Raw genomic sequence first — 19,998 nt, forward strand, 5'->3', positions numbered from 1 at the left:
ATTATGCTTTCAAACAAAGCGTTAATTCCATTAACATTTATAGACTACTTTTGATTCTCACTGTATTACGGGACAAAGTGCGTCCCTTATTAGCTCAATACGGGACGTGTACTTTTGTTTCTAAATACGGGACGATTCCGTTTTTTAAGGGACGGTTGGCAACCCTAGCCAGAACAGACCATAGTTGCATGAGAAGGTGGAGTAGTAAATATTGGCTAATGCTAGCTAGTTCGGGGTATTAGTAGCTGAGAAGGTAGAGCAGGTCACCTACTAACTGGCAAGGTGGCGGTTTAAACCCTGGCTGCCAGTCTGCATGCCAAAGCATCCTTGAGGAAGATGCTGGACTCCAGGTTGTTCTCCGATGCGCTCGCTGGAGTGTGAATCTTATTAGGCATAGATAAAACAATGCTTATGTGAATAAGATGTCATATAAAAGTGCAAAATTGTAGGAAAGCACTATATAAGAACCAGCCTGTTTATAATTTAGCACGCTGCACCAAAAGAAAGTGCAACACATAGCCACTTGCTAATAGTGCTAAGTAGCTAAGTGCTAAGGACAACATGCAGCTCACAGCTCCTTGTGTACATCCACATACCTTTAATACCATTATTAAATTCACCCAGTATTAAGTTATTCACAGACCATAGACCTACCTATATTGGGCAAGTTTAGGATTTTAACATGAGACTGATTCACTTTTGGAACCAGCCTCAAGTAACTACTAAAGGAAGTTCATTTTGGGTTGCAGTTTGTTTGTGGACCCACGGGCAGCTTATATTATTGTGTTGGTGAGAAATTAGGATGAACCATATCAATAAGCTGGAAGGTGCTTTAAAAAAATAACTGAAGTTTATGTGATAAATTACAGGTATCATTATAAGCTTCATTTTGTCTCTTACTTTAAGCACACTACCCAGACAACTCTGGGCACCATCAGCTCTTGTATCTTTACCACACAGGCACCGTTTCCTCCAGAGCCATGTAAGGAACAGAGCTGAGGATGACGCACCAGGATGTTGTGCAGAATGTATTCCTGTCAGGGTGGGACGACACTGATAAGGACAACAGGGCCGCTGACCTGACGTTCCCTGCTCCTGTCACACTGACAGCAGGGCTCAGTGCAGTCAAGTGTTTCTTCCTCCGTCTGTGTCGCTGTATGCTTGGTCGCTCCTTCTGCTGCAGAGTCTTATATGAACTCACAGCGGCCCTGCAGGATGAAATCAGATATTACTACTGAGACCTTTACACCTCAGGCTTTCCGGTCTGCTGGAGGAAAATATGTCACCATCTCGTGGTTGCAAAGCAATACATTGCTGCCTTGAACATGCTTCAGTTATAGTTATAGTCAACAGTGTATATGATGCGCAACCAGCATGGATACAGCACAGCACACCATCTGGTTTAAGCGTCATTAAATTTTCAGCAGCATAATGAGTCTAACAGCATTTGCTGAGGAGTGCTGCCTCACATCACCTCAGGTCCACAGCCAGTAAAACCAGCTGAGACGGTGTGGGAGTTTAAAAGATGGGTAAAAGTCCAAAAATGTAGTGAGGGGACAGATAAAAATAAGAGTATATTGCACTGTGTTTCATTTGTCCAATCAACTTTAAACTTAGTAGGCTTGTTGCAGTGGAGCACTTTGAGGTGTCCGGGACACCAATTCTTAGATTTTGGGTAAATCAGGCTCTGTTACTGTTTTCTTCTACAGTAACTGTTGACTGCTTGACACTGAATAATTCCTGAGCCTTTTACCTGTAAGTTTAACCTAAACCTAATTCTAACTTTAATCCTAAAACCCAGACTTGAACCCTCAAACAGGCCTTTGAAGGGATGGTGCCCACAAAGAGAGCTGGGCATGTTTTCATTTCATTTTATTCATCTTTGCCTTTACAGAAATTACAGAACAGAAATTTTCTATCACACCTTCCTGCCTGAAATTACTCCAATTGATTCATGTTTGGATGAGTGGTTCTCAAGAAAGTTGCAACACACATTGTTTAAAACCCGGCTCTGCTAAACAGGCACAATCACACACATTCTGGGAGTTTGTCCTTATAGGTGTCCTTTCTTCAAGAGCATATTTTATGATGTGTTTAAGGTCAAAGTGTAAACTGTGGCTACGAAAGCAAAACAAACCTCTGACGCACTCACATTTCTCTAGTAAGACTTCAAATTTAACGAGCAGAAATGGTTTCGTTCGAGCATGTTTACATAGCTGTAATGAATAATGAACTGGCTTCCATCTGTACTGATCTAATAGACCAGTTCTACATTCCTGCCCCACAATCTAGCAAAGCTCTGGCAGGCATAATGCATCGCCGCCCTGCACTCAGAGGATGAGGCTGCCGACACAGCCGTACGGCCGTCCTGAAAGCTCAATCACGTGACCCGCTGCCCCTTGTTGTTGTCATCACCTTGAGCACCGTAACACCCAGCGGCGCCTCCACCCAGAGGAGCAGTGGGACGAACAGGAAGTCTAATTCTAGACTACTTCCTGTATGACATTCCTGACCTGAGCAGCCTTCCTGCCAGATTCTCTTAAGCGCCCCATGTATAGCAGGTTTACGGCTGAAACGGCTACTTTTATATGAATACATGAGCAGGCGAGTAATTGTAGTAAAACCTTTGGGGATCTGTGCACAGGCTTTCAAATATTTTTTGCATTAGTAGGAAAAATGGTGTTTATTGTTAATAATTGGTCATTTGTTTAAAAATCCCAGTCTGTATCATTTAAACCCATCAGTCAGAACACTTTTGTAGCAGTTATACTTCATTTATTTTACCGTTTGGCTTCCATTAAGTGCATAGAATGAGAGTTCACATCATCAACATTTAGAATAAAGTGACAGAGATGGACAATAGCAGAACATCAGGCAGACAGCATTCATTGCAACAGCGTGTCAGGGGCCTCCCCAGCTGAAATACACGTAAAATATGATTTTATTTATCTGCACTTGTAATGCAGAAGACTGACACTTTTAGAAATAAAACAGATGCACTGACTAGCAGTTTCATGGCTGATAACTGATGACATTCAGGGTATTTATACACATTTTATCATTTAGATTCATTTAATTTATTCCCTCTTGTGTGCCAGGAGGAGAAATGCATGCATACTGTATCCAAACATATGGATATATGGAGGGTAAACAACAGCTACTGCTCTTACTAAAAGGCAGATTGGCTGATATATTTGAACAAGACCAATACAGATGCTTACAGATTTACCAGTATTTGATTGATTATGATATATGTTGGTGCATCCCTGGTTTTCAGCACGACATCATATTAAAACTAATTATATACAGACTTCATCTCCTGTAGATATTCCATAGAATTCCACAAATTCTTTGGAAAAATCCCAAGATGATTATCTGTCAGTAGAGAGGTCTGAACGCCTGCCGAGAATAGATTTTACATTACTTACTCCCATTCAACACCAGCCAAAATTAATTCTACAGTTTTAATTATTAGTGTTTCTGTCCATTTCAAACACGAAATCCCAGATTACTACAGTTAAAGATTTATACCTGTATATATTTATTAGTGTCTCTATATAAATTTTAGCCTTCCCATTTAAATGATACAAAAAATACAATCTGAATCCAAATAAATGCAAATTATAGCAGAAACATATATGAGGGTATAAGGCAAGAGTCATCTCAGATACTGAAAGTGCCCTTTATTATTACCAGCAGAGGCTGAAGCAGCTGATTGCCACAAAAACATAGATATATATATATAAAAAAATGTAAATACTCAGACAGCTGTGACTTGGGAACCAAACAAAAGTGTTTGGATTCAGGTTAAAAAGAAACACATACAAGGAAAAAAAAAAATCTCCCAAAGATAAATCAACGAGACACATGTCAGCGAGGCAAACACTCTGAGATGAAGAGTAAACCCTGAAGCACATCCCAGCAGGTGTCTTAGTGATGTGTTACAGTATACTCTCCCTCAGGTTCCCACTGCTGGACGTGTTTGCCTGCTGACTCTCTGTTTGGGTTCGATTCCACGTGTGAAAGTCCAAAAGAGCCTGGTTGAGCTTCTCCATCCAGTCCAACCTCTCCTGCTTGGTGTCTGCCGAAAACCAACACCTGAAACAGGAAAGGCCTTCGTCAGTTTGTGTGCAGCTATTAGTGTCCAGCCTCCACCCAGTGAGTGGTGTCACCGAAAGGTGTTTCCCATCAGCTGTCAAAAACACAACACCCACTGTGACATCACTAGCTGGGTGCAGCCAGAAGAGCAACGTCATGCGTCATGCTCACTGTAAACAAATGTGGAATAGACTGGCTTAAATGTGTAAACCAGTCAAACAAAATTAATCAGTGAGAAAAGTAGATGAGCTCAATTTTGTGAGCAAAGCCTTAATTCTCTTAATTTTTCCAACAAGCAAGCAAAACGAGCCATCATGCACAGAACAGAGGTCCTGACAGTTAAACCTGAGCTTTTCCTGCTGGATAAAAGTGAAAAAGTCCGTTTGCAGCTGTGATTCACACTGAAAGTAGGCTGACAACAACACATTAAACACTTCGCTCTAATGTTTCTGTCTGTTTGTGCAAGCAAAGACCTCATTTTCAGGGAGTCGGGGTCGTTAAATTCCTACTTACTTGGCTGCGGCATCCTGGCTGAGGTCTTGCTCCTGCTGCGATACGCTGCTTACCAGCTCAAAGGTGAAAGGTCGAGCACACAACTCCCTCTTGACAGGCCTGACGCACTGACTCTGTGAGCTGGAGAGAGAGATGCTGCCTTCTGCCTCCTTAGAAGTTGAACACAAAAGACCGATTTAAGGTCACTGATGGCAACAATTAAACTTGGCCAGTTACAGGGTACGCCCTTCAGAGTCGCCTTCTCATGAGTGCCTGTGCAGGTGGTCAACTTTTACATTTAAGTTGCTTACCTTGCTAGTTAGAGCCACAAACAGCAGTCCCTAAAACTAATTATTCACGTTTTATTAATGTAACAGTTTCTTAGATTTAAAATGTCAGGGTGCTAACCACTGCTGATTGGAGCTAGAGCTGAAAACAGAAAAGTCCGTTTAAAAGTTTTGACACTGCAGCAAGCAGGCATCGCAGTAGCACAGTCATAAACTTCCACTGCGAAACCTAAAAATAGCATCCACCCCCAGAAGCTACTCAGACATGCACAAGAAGATGACACTGAAGAGATGGCAAAATTTAAATCAGATATGCTTTTTGATTTTTATGGGCTGGAACTTCCATATTTCACATCTATGTAATAAACCTGCTCGTTCATACCTTTGTTTCTCTGTCATTTGGATAGTTCCAGTAGTACAGGTTGCATTCCTCCAGGACAAAAAAGCAGCGATGCCAGACCCCATACCCACTGATCAACTCGAACATCGTCTGGGAACACAAACACAGCAACAATGCAGTGAAAACAGGCGTTTAAATTTAGAGGAAAATGATTTGATGTGTGTAAAATTTAGCTGAGGCAGGATCTGCACTCCCTGCAATGTGACTTTAAGAAACTGAGACATGACTTCAATTTCAAAATTTTTCCCCTTTGATATCTGGAACATTAATGTGTGCCTGGCACTTTGTCTTTGATTTGACTCACTGGTCCAAATTATCTGATGCTCACGCAACGAAGGCTTCAAGCTTCCAGATCACACTCGTGATTCATCTGCGTGGCTGGCTTAGAAACTAGTTGTTAAATGGCATGAGAGAATTTTTTCATTTTCAGACAAAGCGCTTAAGCACAGTTTCAGGAAGTCTCCACCTATGCTAACATGAATCATAGCTGCCAGCTGGAAACAGGAGTTTTTGTTCTGGTCTGCAGCCTCTGTGAGCTCAGCATCGTGACACTGAACCAGCTGCATCTGCTACAGAGCGGCAGACGGAGTGTGAGTGAGAATGGAAGAATAAAGTAAAACACCCAAGAAAATATCCTGCTAAGATAAATCTCTCTGTGACATACTCAGGTTTTTCTTTAATATAAAAATATATAAAATTCCTGACCAGGAAGCCTTGGTGCTGGACGTCAGAGTGGCTCTTGCTCTCCAGCTGCAGGTAGATGTTGCCCTCTAGAGGGGAAAGAAAGGGCACCTAAAGCCAGAAAAGGACAGGGAGGGGCACACAGTGTCAGACTGGCAGGATTTTAAATGGTGGTAACAGAAAACAGCATTTCAAATACATCCCAACATGCTTTTCTACACATAATCTAACAGATGACCGGCAGTGGTCACTTCGACAGCGAATGCTGCCGTTTTCCACGGAGTAAAGATAATTTCAATCTGCAGGAATCAAGAATATAGGAGAGAAATGTAAGAACATGTACACTGACTACACATGCAGTAATATGTATCAGCGAGTTGAGATCACTTTATGTCCTTAAGAACAAGTTTCACATTCAAAATGGCAACATAATGGATAGCCTTTAATTTCTGAGATTCGTTCAAGTTCTTTCTTATCTAAAGTGACAGCAAAGTTATTTACAAATAACCCTCGAAGGTTTTTATGAATTATGAAATAGGTGAGTTTTCAGAGAGGTGGAGGGGTGACAGAATTGTGAAAAAGTGAAACCTTTTCCTGAAATTCATCTCCCAGCAGCCTCCTGACTTTGCCATCCAGTTTCATCTGAGTGAAAGAAGCAAGAAAAGAGGGGGAGGGACACAGACACGTTACATCACCAGTGGGCCCGTGCATGTGTGGAGTAATAACAAATCAAAAGGGGGAAAGCATGCGGGGTGGTGTTTGCAGCACTGTGCTTCTTCCTCTCAGGCAGCGGCAAATCCCAAAGACAGTGCTTTTATTCAGCTGCATCACTCAATCAGCAAATTCACATTTACACAACTACACAGACAAAAGAAGCTTCCATTTGTATTCATCTTATTTTTTACTTCTCAAACTTTCAAAGACAAGTTTCCATCGCCAAGTCCTATTTCTCTTTACCAAAACTCACATTTCCACTAGGTTCCAGAGTTGCTGAATAATAAAATATTTGTAAAAATGTTGAACAGGCTTTCACCAACAGTCCTCCTCAGTGTTCACCCCAGCAACAGACACAATCTTACCTTATCCAGGGGGAATTTGCTGTGTCCCAGTGAGGCAAACATGATCTTATGAGAGCCGACCAGACAAAAGTTACTGGAGCGACGGGTGATGAGAGGAGGAGCAGCAGCTGAAGGAGCAAAAGCAAAAACATGACTAATGTGCAACACTTAGAGCTGGAAGTATATCACCAACCACCATTATAACCATCTTTGTGCCAGTTTGTTCAAAGAGTGAAACAGGACGAACTGAAGCCTCATCGGGGTGTTTATGCTTCAAGTCAAGTTTATTGATATTGCGCCAAATCACAACAAAACATAAGGCACTTTATATTGTAAGATAAAGACCCTACAATAACATAGATAATAATACACCCCAATAAGCATGCACTTACAGCTAAAAATCAAGTTCAGTCTAAGACTTAACAGTGAACTTCATGAAAATAAAATTTAGGATCCAGCTAAAGAAATACTAAAGAAAATGGAAACTATACTCCAACTGAAGCCAATATAAAACATTTTAAGGCCTTTGGTTATAAATATGCATTTAAGACATTTGAAGACCTGTAACCATGCTGCTCTTTATGCACTGACAAAATAAAATAAATTAGTGACCAAAATAAAACAACTTACATGTTGAACTGACGCTGGATCTCTGCTGGAAAATAAGACAAATGAATAAATAAGAGTAAAACTCAAAGTATAACCACGATTTGATGAAAAATAAAACTGAAACCTCACCGTGAGAGTGTTCAGAAGCTTTCTTGGAGTGACCTGCACATGAGAAGGCAACATTAATGAATTTAAACATTGTATATATAAACATGCAGTGAGCTCAGAAATGACCAGCTTACCCGTGGCTTGGTGGAGGCCCGCTCCATGGTGCAGTTACTGGCTGAGGTTTGGGACTAGATGGCAGAAAAACAACATAATAAAAATATAAAGTAATTTCAGTTTTAGACAACAACACTCCACATTTAAAATCAACACAAACACAAAAAAAATAATAATACATATTTTACACATTTGGTATATTGAGCAGTAAGAAGGTCATTAAAAAACAAATCACTAGGCCTAATGCAGCACACCTTTAAACTGCCTTTAAAACCAGCACACACCCAAGCAAAGGGCAGCCTAACCAGAGCCTTATACAATCCTGCTGCTAATGCTGAACGACCACAGCTGTTCAACTACACTCCGATTACTGATAGGCATTAGTTAGTCTCCCCTGGCTTCAGAACTTATAACTGAAGTAAATCTCATGAGCTGTCACATAAAGAAAAAACAGTGGCTTCTGTATTTAGGTGGGAGGACTCCAGGACGGCCCCTCTCCCTACAGGATCGCCAACTAACAGCACGCCAGCTTACAACAGCCTTCCATCAGATACCACAGAGACATGCCTGCAATGCTGCAGCAAACAATCCAACCAAGTCTCTTCAGCTAATCCATTAGATACACTACAGATGTGTGTATTACATTAGCACATCTGGCTGCAACATCACCAGTTCACAGTTAACGCACATGAAAGGTTTATAATGATTTAAAACGTGTATAATGTAAATAGTCATAGAAAATGAAGCTCTATAGATTGTGACTGACCAGGCTGTAGACTTCCACATCAATTTCAAAGGATGAGCGAATATCCTTCCTGAAACATTAAGACGAAGCAATGCAATGCATTAGGATACTTTGCATATCAATTACCAGAGTCACAAAATGAGAAATCAAAATGCTGTTTCAGAGCCGCAACATGAAACGTCACATAAGGTCAAAGGCCACAAACATTTGTTCCAGTTTAAGAGTAGTTGATGAAATGCAGCTTACATAGTGACAGATGTGGGGAAGGAGATGGTGTCTCCGTTCTGAGCATCTGCAGCTGTGGCCAGAGGGGTGGCGATGATGTTGCAGGGTCCGTAGCGGATAAGAACAAAAAAGTAGTGACTTGGTCGACCTAAATGACAAACAAAAACAACATCGTGAATGTTAAGAGTGAAGCCATTAAAAACCAAACAAAGGCAGAAATCTTCTCAGCTGCGGTACCTGCACGGTTGTGTGAGGAGCAGACATATTCCACCTTGAGCGGCAGCTGGATGTTTGTGATGCTGACAGTGCCTCTGCAGGGCTGCTGGGAAATAGATTCACTGTCCTCCACTGCTGCCTCTCCAGATTCTGAGCTCCTCTCCTCCTTCAGTCTGGCCACCTCAGCCAGCAGGGCAGAGCGCTTCTCACCTGAAACAGAAAATATATCATAAATGCAAGGAAGACAAAATAGATAAATATTATAACATATCAGCAAAGAATTGACAGTTGTGGATATCACACTGTCAGTTTTGACTGGTTCCTAATCTTAAAGACCAATGAATGACCAATAACGGCTGCAGAGAAGAAGCTTAGATGACAGGAATGAAAGTGGCTTATGTGAAGAAGCATTCCTGACTCTATGCTGAACAAAGATGCGGTGGTTTAAAATCTTGCAGTCTACATACACGAGACCAGCAGCAGTTTCTCGGCTTCGGCCTCCTCCAGTGAGCCTCGCCCGTGCTCCTCATCCGTACAGCAGTTCAGGGCCTGCAGCGTCTGGTTAATCACAGTCTGCAGTTTCCCAGCTTCTTCATTAAGAGCCTGGACACAATCGACCAAACCCAGAGCATCACTGATACATGTAATATATTCAAAAGGTTCCACAGTTTTTGGGGTTCTCACTCTTTAAGAAACATTTTGTTGCACTACAGTTCCAGATACAAATAACATAAGAGTGTTATGAGGGGCGATCACGTTCGAAAGTATTAAGTTCCTCTGCATAAAAGTCTCCATTAAAACATTCCACATGCTTGAAATTTAGACCAGATGAATGTCGAGTTAAACATAATTTCAGCTTTTTAAATTCATTGCTCTACTGATTTAGTCCTGCTCCATTTGTTGAAATGGAGAAAGACTTCAAATTTCTGTTACTCCCTGTGTAAACTTCAGGACAGGTAAGTTGTTGGACAATATTGAGCTTAGCCTTCCGTAATATCAGTGTTTTTCTAAACTAGTCAAAGCAAACTACACACCGTTATTTTCTCCTTGATGTTGACAGGCGGTTGAGGCTTGGGCGTCTCTTCAGCCCGTCTCTGAACCCCCGGAGTGACGCTCTGAACAATGGGAAGCTTACTCTGCCTTTGTGTGCGGTAGGCATCGATGCTGACAACCAGAGAACAAACAAACATTAACATAAGGATAACAATGTTTGAGAAACAATGTGTGAGTGCTGGCACAGTTCAAGAGTTCACAGAACAGTGTGGGTAAAGCATCATGGAGCTTTCTGAACATGCACAACATGTAGATTTGATTCGTTACACATTAGGCACCAACAACCCCACCAGACTGCTGAAGAGCACAATCTCATGTGTTGGTGCAGACTGACTCAGTCGTTTTTACTAACAGACCTCAGACTGTGCAAATGAGCCCACTGTGAGATCTGATAATGACATTATTGCAGTGTAACTGCTGTAAACTGATAAAATGTTCATGATCCTGAATTTGGATCAGATAGTTTTTTTCTGTTTTAATAACTTGGAGGAATTATCCCATTTTATGAGGAACTAGAGAGTGGTGTAAATGTATGGAGATTAGTGACTACTGCCAAGGCTGTACCAAAAAAACAAACAAACAAAAACTTCTATCCTTTACAGCACAGGGGTCCGTTCTTCGTACCTCGCTTACTACATCCAAGATCAAATCATCGCGCTAACTTTGAGCTCGCTGTCCCGGTTCTCCGAACACACCTGTTGTTGACGATTAGTATAGCTGGATGAAGTAATGTGAGATCACTGGGTGGCTTAACAGGGGCTACGCATCGATAGTAGAAACATTGATCGGCAACCCTTTGATTGGTCGGCGAAAATGTCGAAGGAGCGCGCTCGGTATTTTTCGGCAGCAGAGCAAGAACTCTTGATTGAGGGATTTCAGGAGTTTCAGAGTTTAATTAAAACGCAAGGGAACACTGCAAAGGCTGCAAAAGCAAGGAGAGAGGGCTGGCAGAAAGTTGCTGACAAATTAAACTTGTAAGTAATTTAATAATAATAATAATAATGGATTGGATTTATATAGCGCTTTTCAAGGCACCCAAAGCGCTTTACAATGCCACTATTCAGTCACTCTCACATTCACACACTGGTGGAGGCAGCTACGGTTGTAGCCACAGCTGCCCTGGGGCAGACTGACAGAAGCCAGGCTGCCAATATCCGCCTACTGGCCAACACCAGTAGGCGGTAGGGTAAATTTATTATATTATATTACATTATATCCTCTTTCACATTAGAGCCACAACAGGACCCACTAGAACATGGGAACAAGTAAAAGTGAAATATAAGAAAATTCTACAGAATGGTAATATTTATCACTTATATTGCTTTTAGTCTCTTGGACAGAGACCCTGAAATAATCTGTTTGTTTGTTCATAACAGCAACCAAGAAAGGGGCAGAGCAAAAAAAGACAGGTGGTGGTCCTGCACCCCCTCGTCAACAAGTTGGTTAAGTGAATAATACCCTCACGGGAAAATCGATATCTCTCTATGAGCACACTGTCGCGCTGAGCTAAAGGATCCTGTCTGTCCCGCAATATACGCTGAATTCTGAGGACTCTCCTTATCAATCTTGCACCTTCCGCAATGGGCTGCTCGCGTATACGGACAGGACATGGCTGCGACAGGCTTCCCAAATCCACCTTCGCTTTTATAGCCGTGGTCATCTTGCTTACATGAAGTAATTTACTATTACTACTCTGAACTGTGAATTACATCTGAAATAATCAAATACATGAAATAGAATGATTAATAGTATATTTCCCTTTTTTTTAGGAAATGACCTGTATGTATCTGTATGAAATCAATAAAAGGATCAAGTACTGCATTAACTTTAGTTACATTGATGTTATTTATTTATGGTAAAACAGTGGTAAAATATCGCTGTTGCTTTCGTATAAATGAAGCGGACATACCTGAGTGGCCGCGATCTAATCTTGTTTACATAAAGTGAGCCTGCTCCCGAGCAGGTTTACGCTTTGTTGCTATGACAGCAAGTCCCGGATGAGCTTCGGGGAACCGAACGATCCAAGATCACACGAAATCGTCAACAATCAAATCCAGCTAACTTACTTAGCCAGGTACGAAGAACGGACCCCAGGTGTCAAACTCCAGGCCTCGGGGGCCGGTGTCCTGCAGGTTTTAGATGTGTCCTTGATCCAACACAGCTGATTTAAATGGCTAAATTACTTCCTTAATCATGTGATTCAGGTGTGTTGACCCAGGGTGATATCTAAAACCTGCAGGACACCGGCCCTCGAGGCCTGGAGTTAGACACCCCTGCTTTACAGCTTCAGAGCTCACTTTATATTTTATGAGCCAACTCTGTAAGCATCTTTTGGAGTATCTCAAAGCTCTGAACATTTGGGTTTTTAAACAATTTGAACACAAATGTATTACTATTACATTTGTGCAGCACGGTGGCACGGTGGTTAGCACTGTTGCCGCACAGCAAGAAGGTCCTGAGTTCAATTCCAACATCAGGCCGGGGTCTTTCTGTGTGGAGTTTGCATGTTCTCCCCGTGTTTGCGTGGGTTCCCTCCGGGTACTCCAGCTTCCTCCCACCGTCCAAAGACATGCAGCTTGTGGGGATAGGTTAATTGGATAATCCAAATTGTCACTAGGTGTGAATGTGAGTGTGAATGGTTGTCTGTCCCTGTGTGTTAGCCCTGCGACAGACTGGCGACCTGTCCAGGGTGTACCCCGCCTTTCGCCCTATGACAGCTGGGATAGGCTCCAGCGCCCCCCGCGACCCTGAAAAGGATAAGCGGAAGCGAATGGATGGATGGATGGATGTATTACTATTACTCTTTACGTTTGGCAACAGTTTGACTGTGAAAAGATAACAGCTGGGATTTATTATAACCTGTATTTGTGTATGACCATGTAACTGCTGTGATTACCTGTACAGGGGAGCAGATTCAGCAGGATGGGCGCTAGTTTCCTCTGGTGTCAGGAGCAAAGGAGGGATGGGCTCCTGGCTTGCGGCCAGTCGCTGTTGTAGGAACATTAGCACACATGTCATAAGTTGTGTTGTTTACAGGGCACTCGTTAATGCTGTCTGCTAGTGGAGGACACCAACTCTTTCAGCTTCTGAGTGTAGCTTCTATAGACTGGAATAAATCTTACCAGTGGGGTGACCACCGCCTCTACAGACTTGCTGAGAGGAGAGAGGATGCCAGTGGGAGGAAAGTTGAGCAGCTCATCCCTGATGCCATCAACCTTATCACTCTCATCACTCTTCTCCTCTTTGGCCTCTCCCTCTTCTTCACTTTTTTCCTTCTCCGTCTCCATCTTATCGTTTTCGACGGAGCAAGCCCCAATACCACTGTCGTGATCCTCAGGGCCTTCCATCCTTTCAGCATATTCGAGCACCTCCTCGAACATCTGATCGATAATTTCACCAGTGTTGGTCTCCTCACGAAAGCTCACTTCAGTATCTGAAAAATATCACAAATGTATGAAATCACTTTGAATCATTTTCTGACACTTCAAATGCTTCTGTGCAAATAGCAAATCTGTGTTTTAGACATCAAACAAATCATTTCGTACGTTCTTCTCAGCACAGCTCTGATGAAATAATTGTAATTGTTCAATCTAGACAAAAACCACCCGTGTATTTGTGCACCATGGACCAATACCATAATCTTTCAAAACATGCACCTCATGTCCAACAGACTCTTTCACCCGTGAGTTTCCACCTCTCCTAAAGTGTCCTCAGGTGCTCACACTGCCCTCACCTGACAGGGCGGTTTCTGTAGAGGTATTGTTGTCAGACACCCCTGAGCTGTTGATGAACTCGGGCTCCAGAATAAAGGAAACCTTCTTTGAGCTCTCTCCTCGCTTGTGAGTGTCTTCTGTCAGACTAACGTCAAGATTCACCCTTTCATCGACAGATTCCTGCCCCACCTCCAGGTGATCAGATGGCTGGATCTCTGCTGAGGTCTGAGCTCCATCAGCCTCTGTTAATGCGCCCTTGGGCTTTACCACAGGTTGTGCCTCATCTTCTAGATTTCCCTCTAGTCCCGCATGCTCATTTTGTTCATTTTCAAAAGAAGTAGGCAATGCTCGTTTGCCTCCGTCTGAGCATGTGCTGTCTGACTCTTCTTTTATACAGACTGTCTGGGTTTCCTTTGACTGTTCAGCTGCATCATCATCGTGACTGCATAGTTCCATTTCTTTCTGCTCTTGTTTTATTGTAAGAACATCACTATCTGCTGTAAGTAGACCCTGACTACCTTCTTTACATGACTCCATGCTCTCTTTGTCTCGGTCTAAAGTACACTTCCCTCTCATTGAGTTTTCTAAACAGCTTTCTGGTTTGGATTTGTCATCTTTTTGTATTTCAGAACAGCCAGCGGTCTTAGTAGAGACATCAGAACGTGGACCATCATCCTGGATGTCAGTGGGTTCATTTTCATCTGTTTTCTCTTTGTTCATTTGGGATGATTCCCCTTGCACGTCCTTCACACATGCTTCGTGTACTTCATCTATGGCGGATTCTTCCTCCATACACACTGTGCTTTGAGGATATCGCCACATCCTTAACTCCTCATCTGTCGATGGTTCAATCTCCCCGTCACTACAGCACGAACTATCCATCTTTTCATCGTCTTCAAAGGCCAGCATGTCAGAGCTACCCTGTTCACTTACTGTGGACTCCTGTGATGTTTCCTTAACGTTTGACTCATGTGGAAGAGTTAATTCTGAGAAACTTTGCTCATTAGATGCAGTTAAGTCAGACATGTTCTGATCCTCACCAGAGGGGGCTTTGAAGAAACTGTGATCCTCGCTAAAAGAAAGCTTTAACACAGTTTGGCCCTCTGGTTGTTGGGGACCTGGCTGCTCTTCTTCATTAGCAGACAGAGCCTCTTGCGTCTGTCTGGGTTCTTCACTGAGAACACACCGTTTCTGCATTCCAGTCTCTGAATAAGCTGCAGGAGCTTCAGAGTGACCGGATGTCATCTCACCTGTTGAGAAACAGGAGTCTCGCATCTCATCACTACACACCTTTTATAGCTTTATACTTGTTAAACCTTCAGAGCAGTTACTGAACATACTGAGTCATTTATATAAAGAGCACAAAATCTGTACTGATACTGAAAAGAAATACCATTTTAGATGCGAAATGAACTTGCAATTAAATTTTTTTATTAATTAAATTTGCAAGATTTAATCAAACGTGCTCTATTAGTGGCATTATTCCTAATTATTGGTTACATAACAGACACAAGAGTTTACAAAATATTCTGAAATGTAAAACTTTTCTCCTTAAAAATGAGGTCAGACGAAAACAAATTGAACAAATGGCAAGTGGCCTGAGATTACATCCCTGGTACATAAGTGCTGTTCGAATGCGTTTGCCCCAATACAGATGTTGCATATGAAGTCCAATACTAATTAGAATTGTTTTTGTTTCACATTATAGAAAAATATATGCTTCAATTTTAAATCTAAATGACACCCAAAGCCTTACCTGTCATATTAAGAGATGCGCTGTCTGCATTTGTCGTCGGAGGTTCAGTGAAACTACCGTCTTTCACATCAGCGACACCTTGATCCTGCCAGAAGATCAAGAACAACAGGATTAAAGAATAAGAAGGAGTTTTATTGACTATAATGATACTATGTTGATGACTACATACAAAAGGAAATAAAAGTTCAGATAAAAACAAATTAATTTAATTAAGGGACAGTAAAATTGTAAAAGAATTCTAAAAATTAAAAATCATGAAATATAAAATTCACAGGAAGAAAAAACAGCCCCTAAACAAAGTGAACCAAGAAAATATTGACAGGGTGCAATAATGCTGAACAGTGCAAGTCTGTACAATCTTCAAATGTACAAGAAGTGCATGAATCCACCACTGCACACCAAACATGACCTTTGTTACCGCAGTGACAAGCCAACATCCCCAAAACCATAGAAGAGAAAAGAAGGTGCAGAGTAAGGAATGAAATTCTGTCTCCAGCAGTGCTTCAAGACATATTTAATCAACTGATCTCTGCCCAAGTCTATGTGGCCCATAATACCAGGTGACTAGACAACGCAGGGTTTTACACTACTGACTCACATCCCAGAGGCATGTGGGAGGCCACTGCACTCTCCTTTTTGATCTAGGAACACTGGAGGAGGGACCTGAAGGGCCACAAGGAGTCCTCTCCTGTTTATATAAACTGTCATGTTAAAAAAATCTATGAAAACCAACAGTGAAAAATGAAAAGTACAGTTTACAAAAGCTATAATCCACAAAAACGAGTTAAAACCCGAACAAAGTTTTAGTCAAAGCAGGACGTGCCGAATTCTTGTTGACACTGACTGTGTGCATCAATTACTATTTACTGTTTCACAGCTGTGATACTAATCCACACTGCTATACTTGATGGCAATTCAAGCACGAAGCTTTAATTTACCCATCGATTTTAAAATAACAGATAATAAACTATGACAGTTTATTATCGGAGCTCTGTAGGTGGAACGTCAGGGTCTGAAAACTCACCTCTGCTAAAGCGGAATCTGAGCTGCTCCGTTTCAGCCAGGCGTTCTCAGCGATGGGCTGAAACGGCACCTGACTCAGTTCATGCTCCCGCTCCTGACCAGTGAAAATATATCAGATTTTAGACATTTATCACAAGCATAATCAATTATCCAGTATTTCAATATTACAAAAAAATTATTTCTTTCTATGTTTTTTTTAGTATTAGATTTAAATAATAAATAAACAAACAGAAATAACAAATTTCCCCCCTTAAGAACCAGCACATGGGAGTGTTGAATGTGCATTTCAGTGATTAAAGCTGTTAAACCAACCTGGCGGATGCGAGAAACCTGCTTTGAGCTGGGTGTAGTTGAGCCCTGGAGTTTTTGTTGGATGACTGATACAAAGCTGGAGCGTGTCCGGGGGTATTGGTTGGCGGGGCTTGGGGTGTTGGTGGGGCTACTCTGGAAAGAGGCCATTTTGAATCGCTCCATCCGCTGATTGAACTCTGCCTCACCTGGAAAATATTTCAGACAGTGTTTAAGTCAAAGGTGGGGTACTAAAGACCAATTACCTTAAATAACTCTAACAAGGTGGAATGATGGCCTTAAGCTTTTGTTGGTTATCAAATTGAACCAATGAGCTAAATTAATAGAAATAGTGCATGAGAAATAGACGCTTGTCATGCACATCCTCCCATAACACTGCATAGATATAATGCAAATAACAGTAATGCTTTAAATATAAAGTAACAAAAGAACAAAAGAAAATATTTGTGAATGGAAATGACAGCAGATGATTGGAAATCAGCTACTGCTCAAAAACAAATTATTTAACTCTGAGTTAAATCATTCCATAACTCATGTTAGCCAGATGTATCATAAAAAGAAACACCTGTCATGTTCACTACTGACATACAGTCACTGCACATGTTGTGTTATTTTAGATTAGAACTTAGCAGCTGGGTGTTGCAAACTCAGGGACGGGCAGTAAGGCCAATGTCAGGACTGAACTTCAGTCTGTGTCCCTCTGTAATACACTCTAATTAATGGAGTCATTACAGTAAGCAATCTATTTAGGCTTCAGTCTTTAAGACTGAAATTGTTTGTAGTTAGTTAATAACAGGTGATGTTGATAGAGAGGTTTTTGAAGGTGTGCTCATATGTAATCTCACCAAGGAGAGGCTCTTTGTGGCCCTTGCTGTCCCCGCCTGGATCCGAGAGGCACCGCTGTGCAGGAGGAGCTCCTCCTAAAATACAACACACTTTGTTACAAACTACAGGAATGATCCAACTCCCACACAGTCACTCGGGCTCAACAGAAATTACTCAACATCTTGACAGCAGGTCTTATCTTGCTTGTAAATAATCTAGTTGACTTTTGATCTGCTATCTGAAGCATTACCTGAAATGCTGCCAAAAAACAGAGAAGTTTGTTAGCTACCCAAACAAAGCCAGTAGTGCAATAAATTCCACCTTTGTGAAGGTTTTGTCACAACTGTACTGTACAGATCAGTCAAGTATTTTGTCACATATTCAGCATGCATGAACTTGTATGCAGAAAACAGTCATTTACCATCTCTTCTCTGGGTGAGCTGTTGAACTCGTGACCGGACTGAGGGAACTATTGGTGTGTCGGGTTTGGTTTCAAGCTCTGCTCGGCGTCCAGAGGAAGATGCTTCAGGGCAGTGGTTCTCCTGACCGGCCGCTTCCAGACGGCGCCTCTTCTGACTGTCATTGGTCTCTGACACAGTAAGACATAGGCGACAGGCATAAGGGACTCCTTCTTGTAAATATATGTATATTTTGTAAATATAAAGAAGAAGGAACCTTGACATTGGTTTAAGCCACAAACAAACCTGGTGCTGAGCAGTTATTGTCCTCTGAATCCGACAGCGGTGCTCTCTGTCTCTTCAAGCCCATATTGTTGCCATTTTCCTCACCTGCTTCCATATCGAGCTTCAAAAACATTAAGCACTGAATAAGTATTTTTAAGAGGTCAGTTTCACTGATTTGAAGATAAAACTCGAAGACCATGAACAGATTTACTAAAGAGTAAAGCGGTATCAGCTAGCAATAGTTACTTTCTCAATAGAAACAAGCCACATCAGAAAAAAAAACTGATCAAAATCCAAAGAAATAACTGCATGCCAGATTGAATCTAGCTTTGTAATTTCAACAGTGACTAATGCCTTTACCGATTTTCCAAATAGCCGCCATATAACCAAGTTTTATCCTGTCTATGGCCATCAAGCTTCACTCCCGACCAGGCCTGCTTCGAAAATCAGGTCAGTAAACTCAGTGACATTTATCTGCCTACAACAAAGTTAAATAAATTTGCAAAATTAAAAATGTTCTATTATTAAATGACACAGATTACCGCAGCTAAAACTAAACGTGAAAACGCCCCGTTTCAGCTTGGCTCGTTTTTAAAAACAAAAACACTGCTGGCTGATTGGCATCGCTCTTCAGCGAAAACTGAAGCATTTACTTAACACAGCGACAACTTAGTTATCTACGCCAAGTTTTTCCTCTCGTCTCCGAACAACCTGTCACGCTAAAACATACTAGATTAGCACGCTGAACGCATCCACACCCTGGGTCAGCTTGGCTAGCTCTTTTCAAGCTAACCTATCTAAAGTTAATGCTAGTTTAGCTTCCAATTAGTTAACTTAATCAACAGAAACTTAGACCGGTAGCTCGAGTTTGTCTCTATATGTTTTGTTTCTAAATGGCTCCCCCCCCCCCTTTTTTTTTTTTTTACCTGAGAAGATATCCGTAAGAAAGTACAGGTGTTACACGGGACAACCTTAACTAACAGAAACCACGAAACAGTCCTCTCGTTGTTTGCTCTCTTCTTCTAACTTTGAATTTCAGCGGGTCTTCTGACGTCAGAGGAACGAGCGATTGCAGTACCGTAAATATTCATAAAGAGCCCCGATCTGATCTTTGCCGTGCGGCTCCTGTGGGGCGTTAAAATCTGATACTGCGTCCATTCTCCAGAAATAGTAGATGAACTCTTTTAGTTAAATACCCACCGATGATTATCTACATATTTGTTTTCCTACTAGTTGATGTAAAAACGGCTTTTGTGGAAATTAGGTGTTTATATTACGGTAAAAACAGAGTAAACGCGCGGACGGTTGCTGACTTTGGTAAATAAGGTTGTAATAAGCTTTCCCTTCCTGGAAGTTATGAAGTGTACCACATCTTTGCTGTTACACAACTGTCGTATATATTTAGCTTAATATGATCTCAGAGCTCGTCTCTAGTATGTTGTCTGATTGATATTGTTGAGGTTCCATTTAAAATATCTAAGCTACACCTATATATATGAACAGCGTTTAATTATTATGTGATTTCTCTGTTTGATGTCCTGCAGACAGCCAACTCTGTTGTTAAATATTATAAAGCTCTATGACATACATGCAACGAGTAGTT

At 41.6% G+C, this 19,998-nt stretch overlaps 1 protein-coding gene across 7 annotated transcripts; it reads right to left on the bottom strand.

Moving 5' to 3' along the window:
- Window positions 1–3,668: 3,668 nt before the first annotated feature.
- anln2 (anillin, actin binding protein 2) lies at window positions 3,669–19,475 on the bottom strand. Of its 7 annotated transcripts, none has more exons than XM_086301987.1 (25): window positions 19,322–19,475; window positions 18,417–18,516; window positions 18,134–18,301; window positions 17,733–17,807; window positions 16,891–17,075; window positions 16,580–16,672; window positions 16,154–16,243; window positions 15,556–15,640; window positions 14,840–15,049; window positions 13,209–13,519; window positions 12,983–13,074; window positions 10,068–10,197; window positions 9,501–9,636; window positions 9,055–9,243; window positions 8,839–8,965; window positions 8,614–8,662; window positions 7,868–7,921; window positions 7,755–7,787; window positions 7,647–7,671; window positions 7,038–7,144; window positions 6,547–6,600; window positions 5,983–6,069; window positions 5,260–5,367; window positions 4,612–4,760; window positions 3,669–4,098 (listed from the first exon to the last, which is right to left on the bottom strand). In XM_086301987.1, the coding sequence occupies exons 2-25, from the start codon at window positions 18,508–18,510 to the stop codon at window positions 3,942–3,944; spliced, it is 2,808 nt and encodes a 935-aa protein (XP_086158113.1). In that variant the 5' UTR covers window positions 18,511–18,516; window positions 19,322–19,475; the 3' UTR covers window positions 3,669–3,941. The 7 variants fall into 7 exon arrangements, with proteins under 7 accessions (XP_086158113.1, XP_086158112.1, XP_086158111.1 ...); XM_086301986.1 differs by having other exon boundaries at window positions 7,647–7,668; window positions 13,820–15,049; XM_086301985.1 differs by having other exon boundaries at window positions 13,820–15,049.
- Window positions 19,476–19,998: the final 523 nt, after the last annotated feature.

The sequence above is a fragment of the Aulonocara sp. 'chitande type north' Nkhata Bay genome, linkage group LG7 (genome assembly GCF_057382095.1).
Source record: "Aulonocara sp. 'chitande type north' Nkhata Bay isolate Kocher_YH1m ecotype deep benthic linkage group LG7, A_spYH_male_GT1.1, whole genome shotgun sequence".
Lineage (NCBI taxonomy): Eukaryota > Metazoa > Chordata > Actinopteri > Cichliformes > Cichlidae > Aulonocara > Aulonocara sp. 'chitande type north' Nkhata Bay.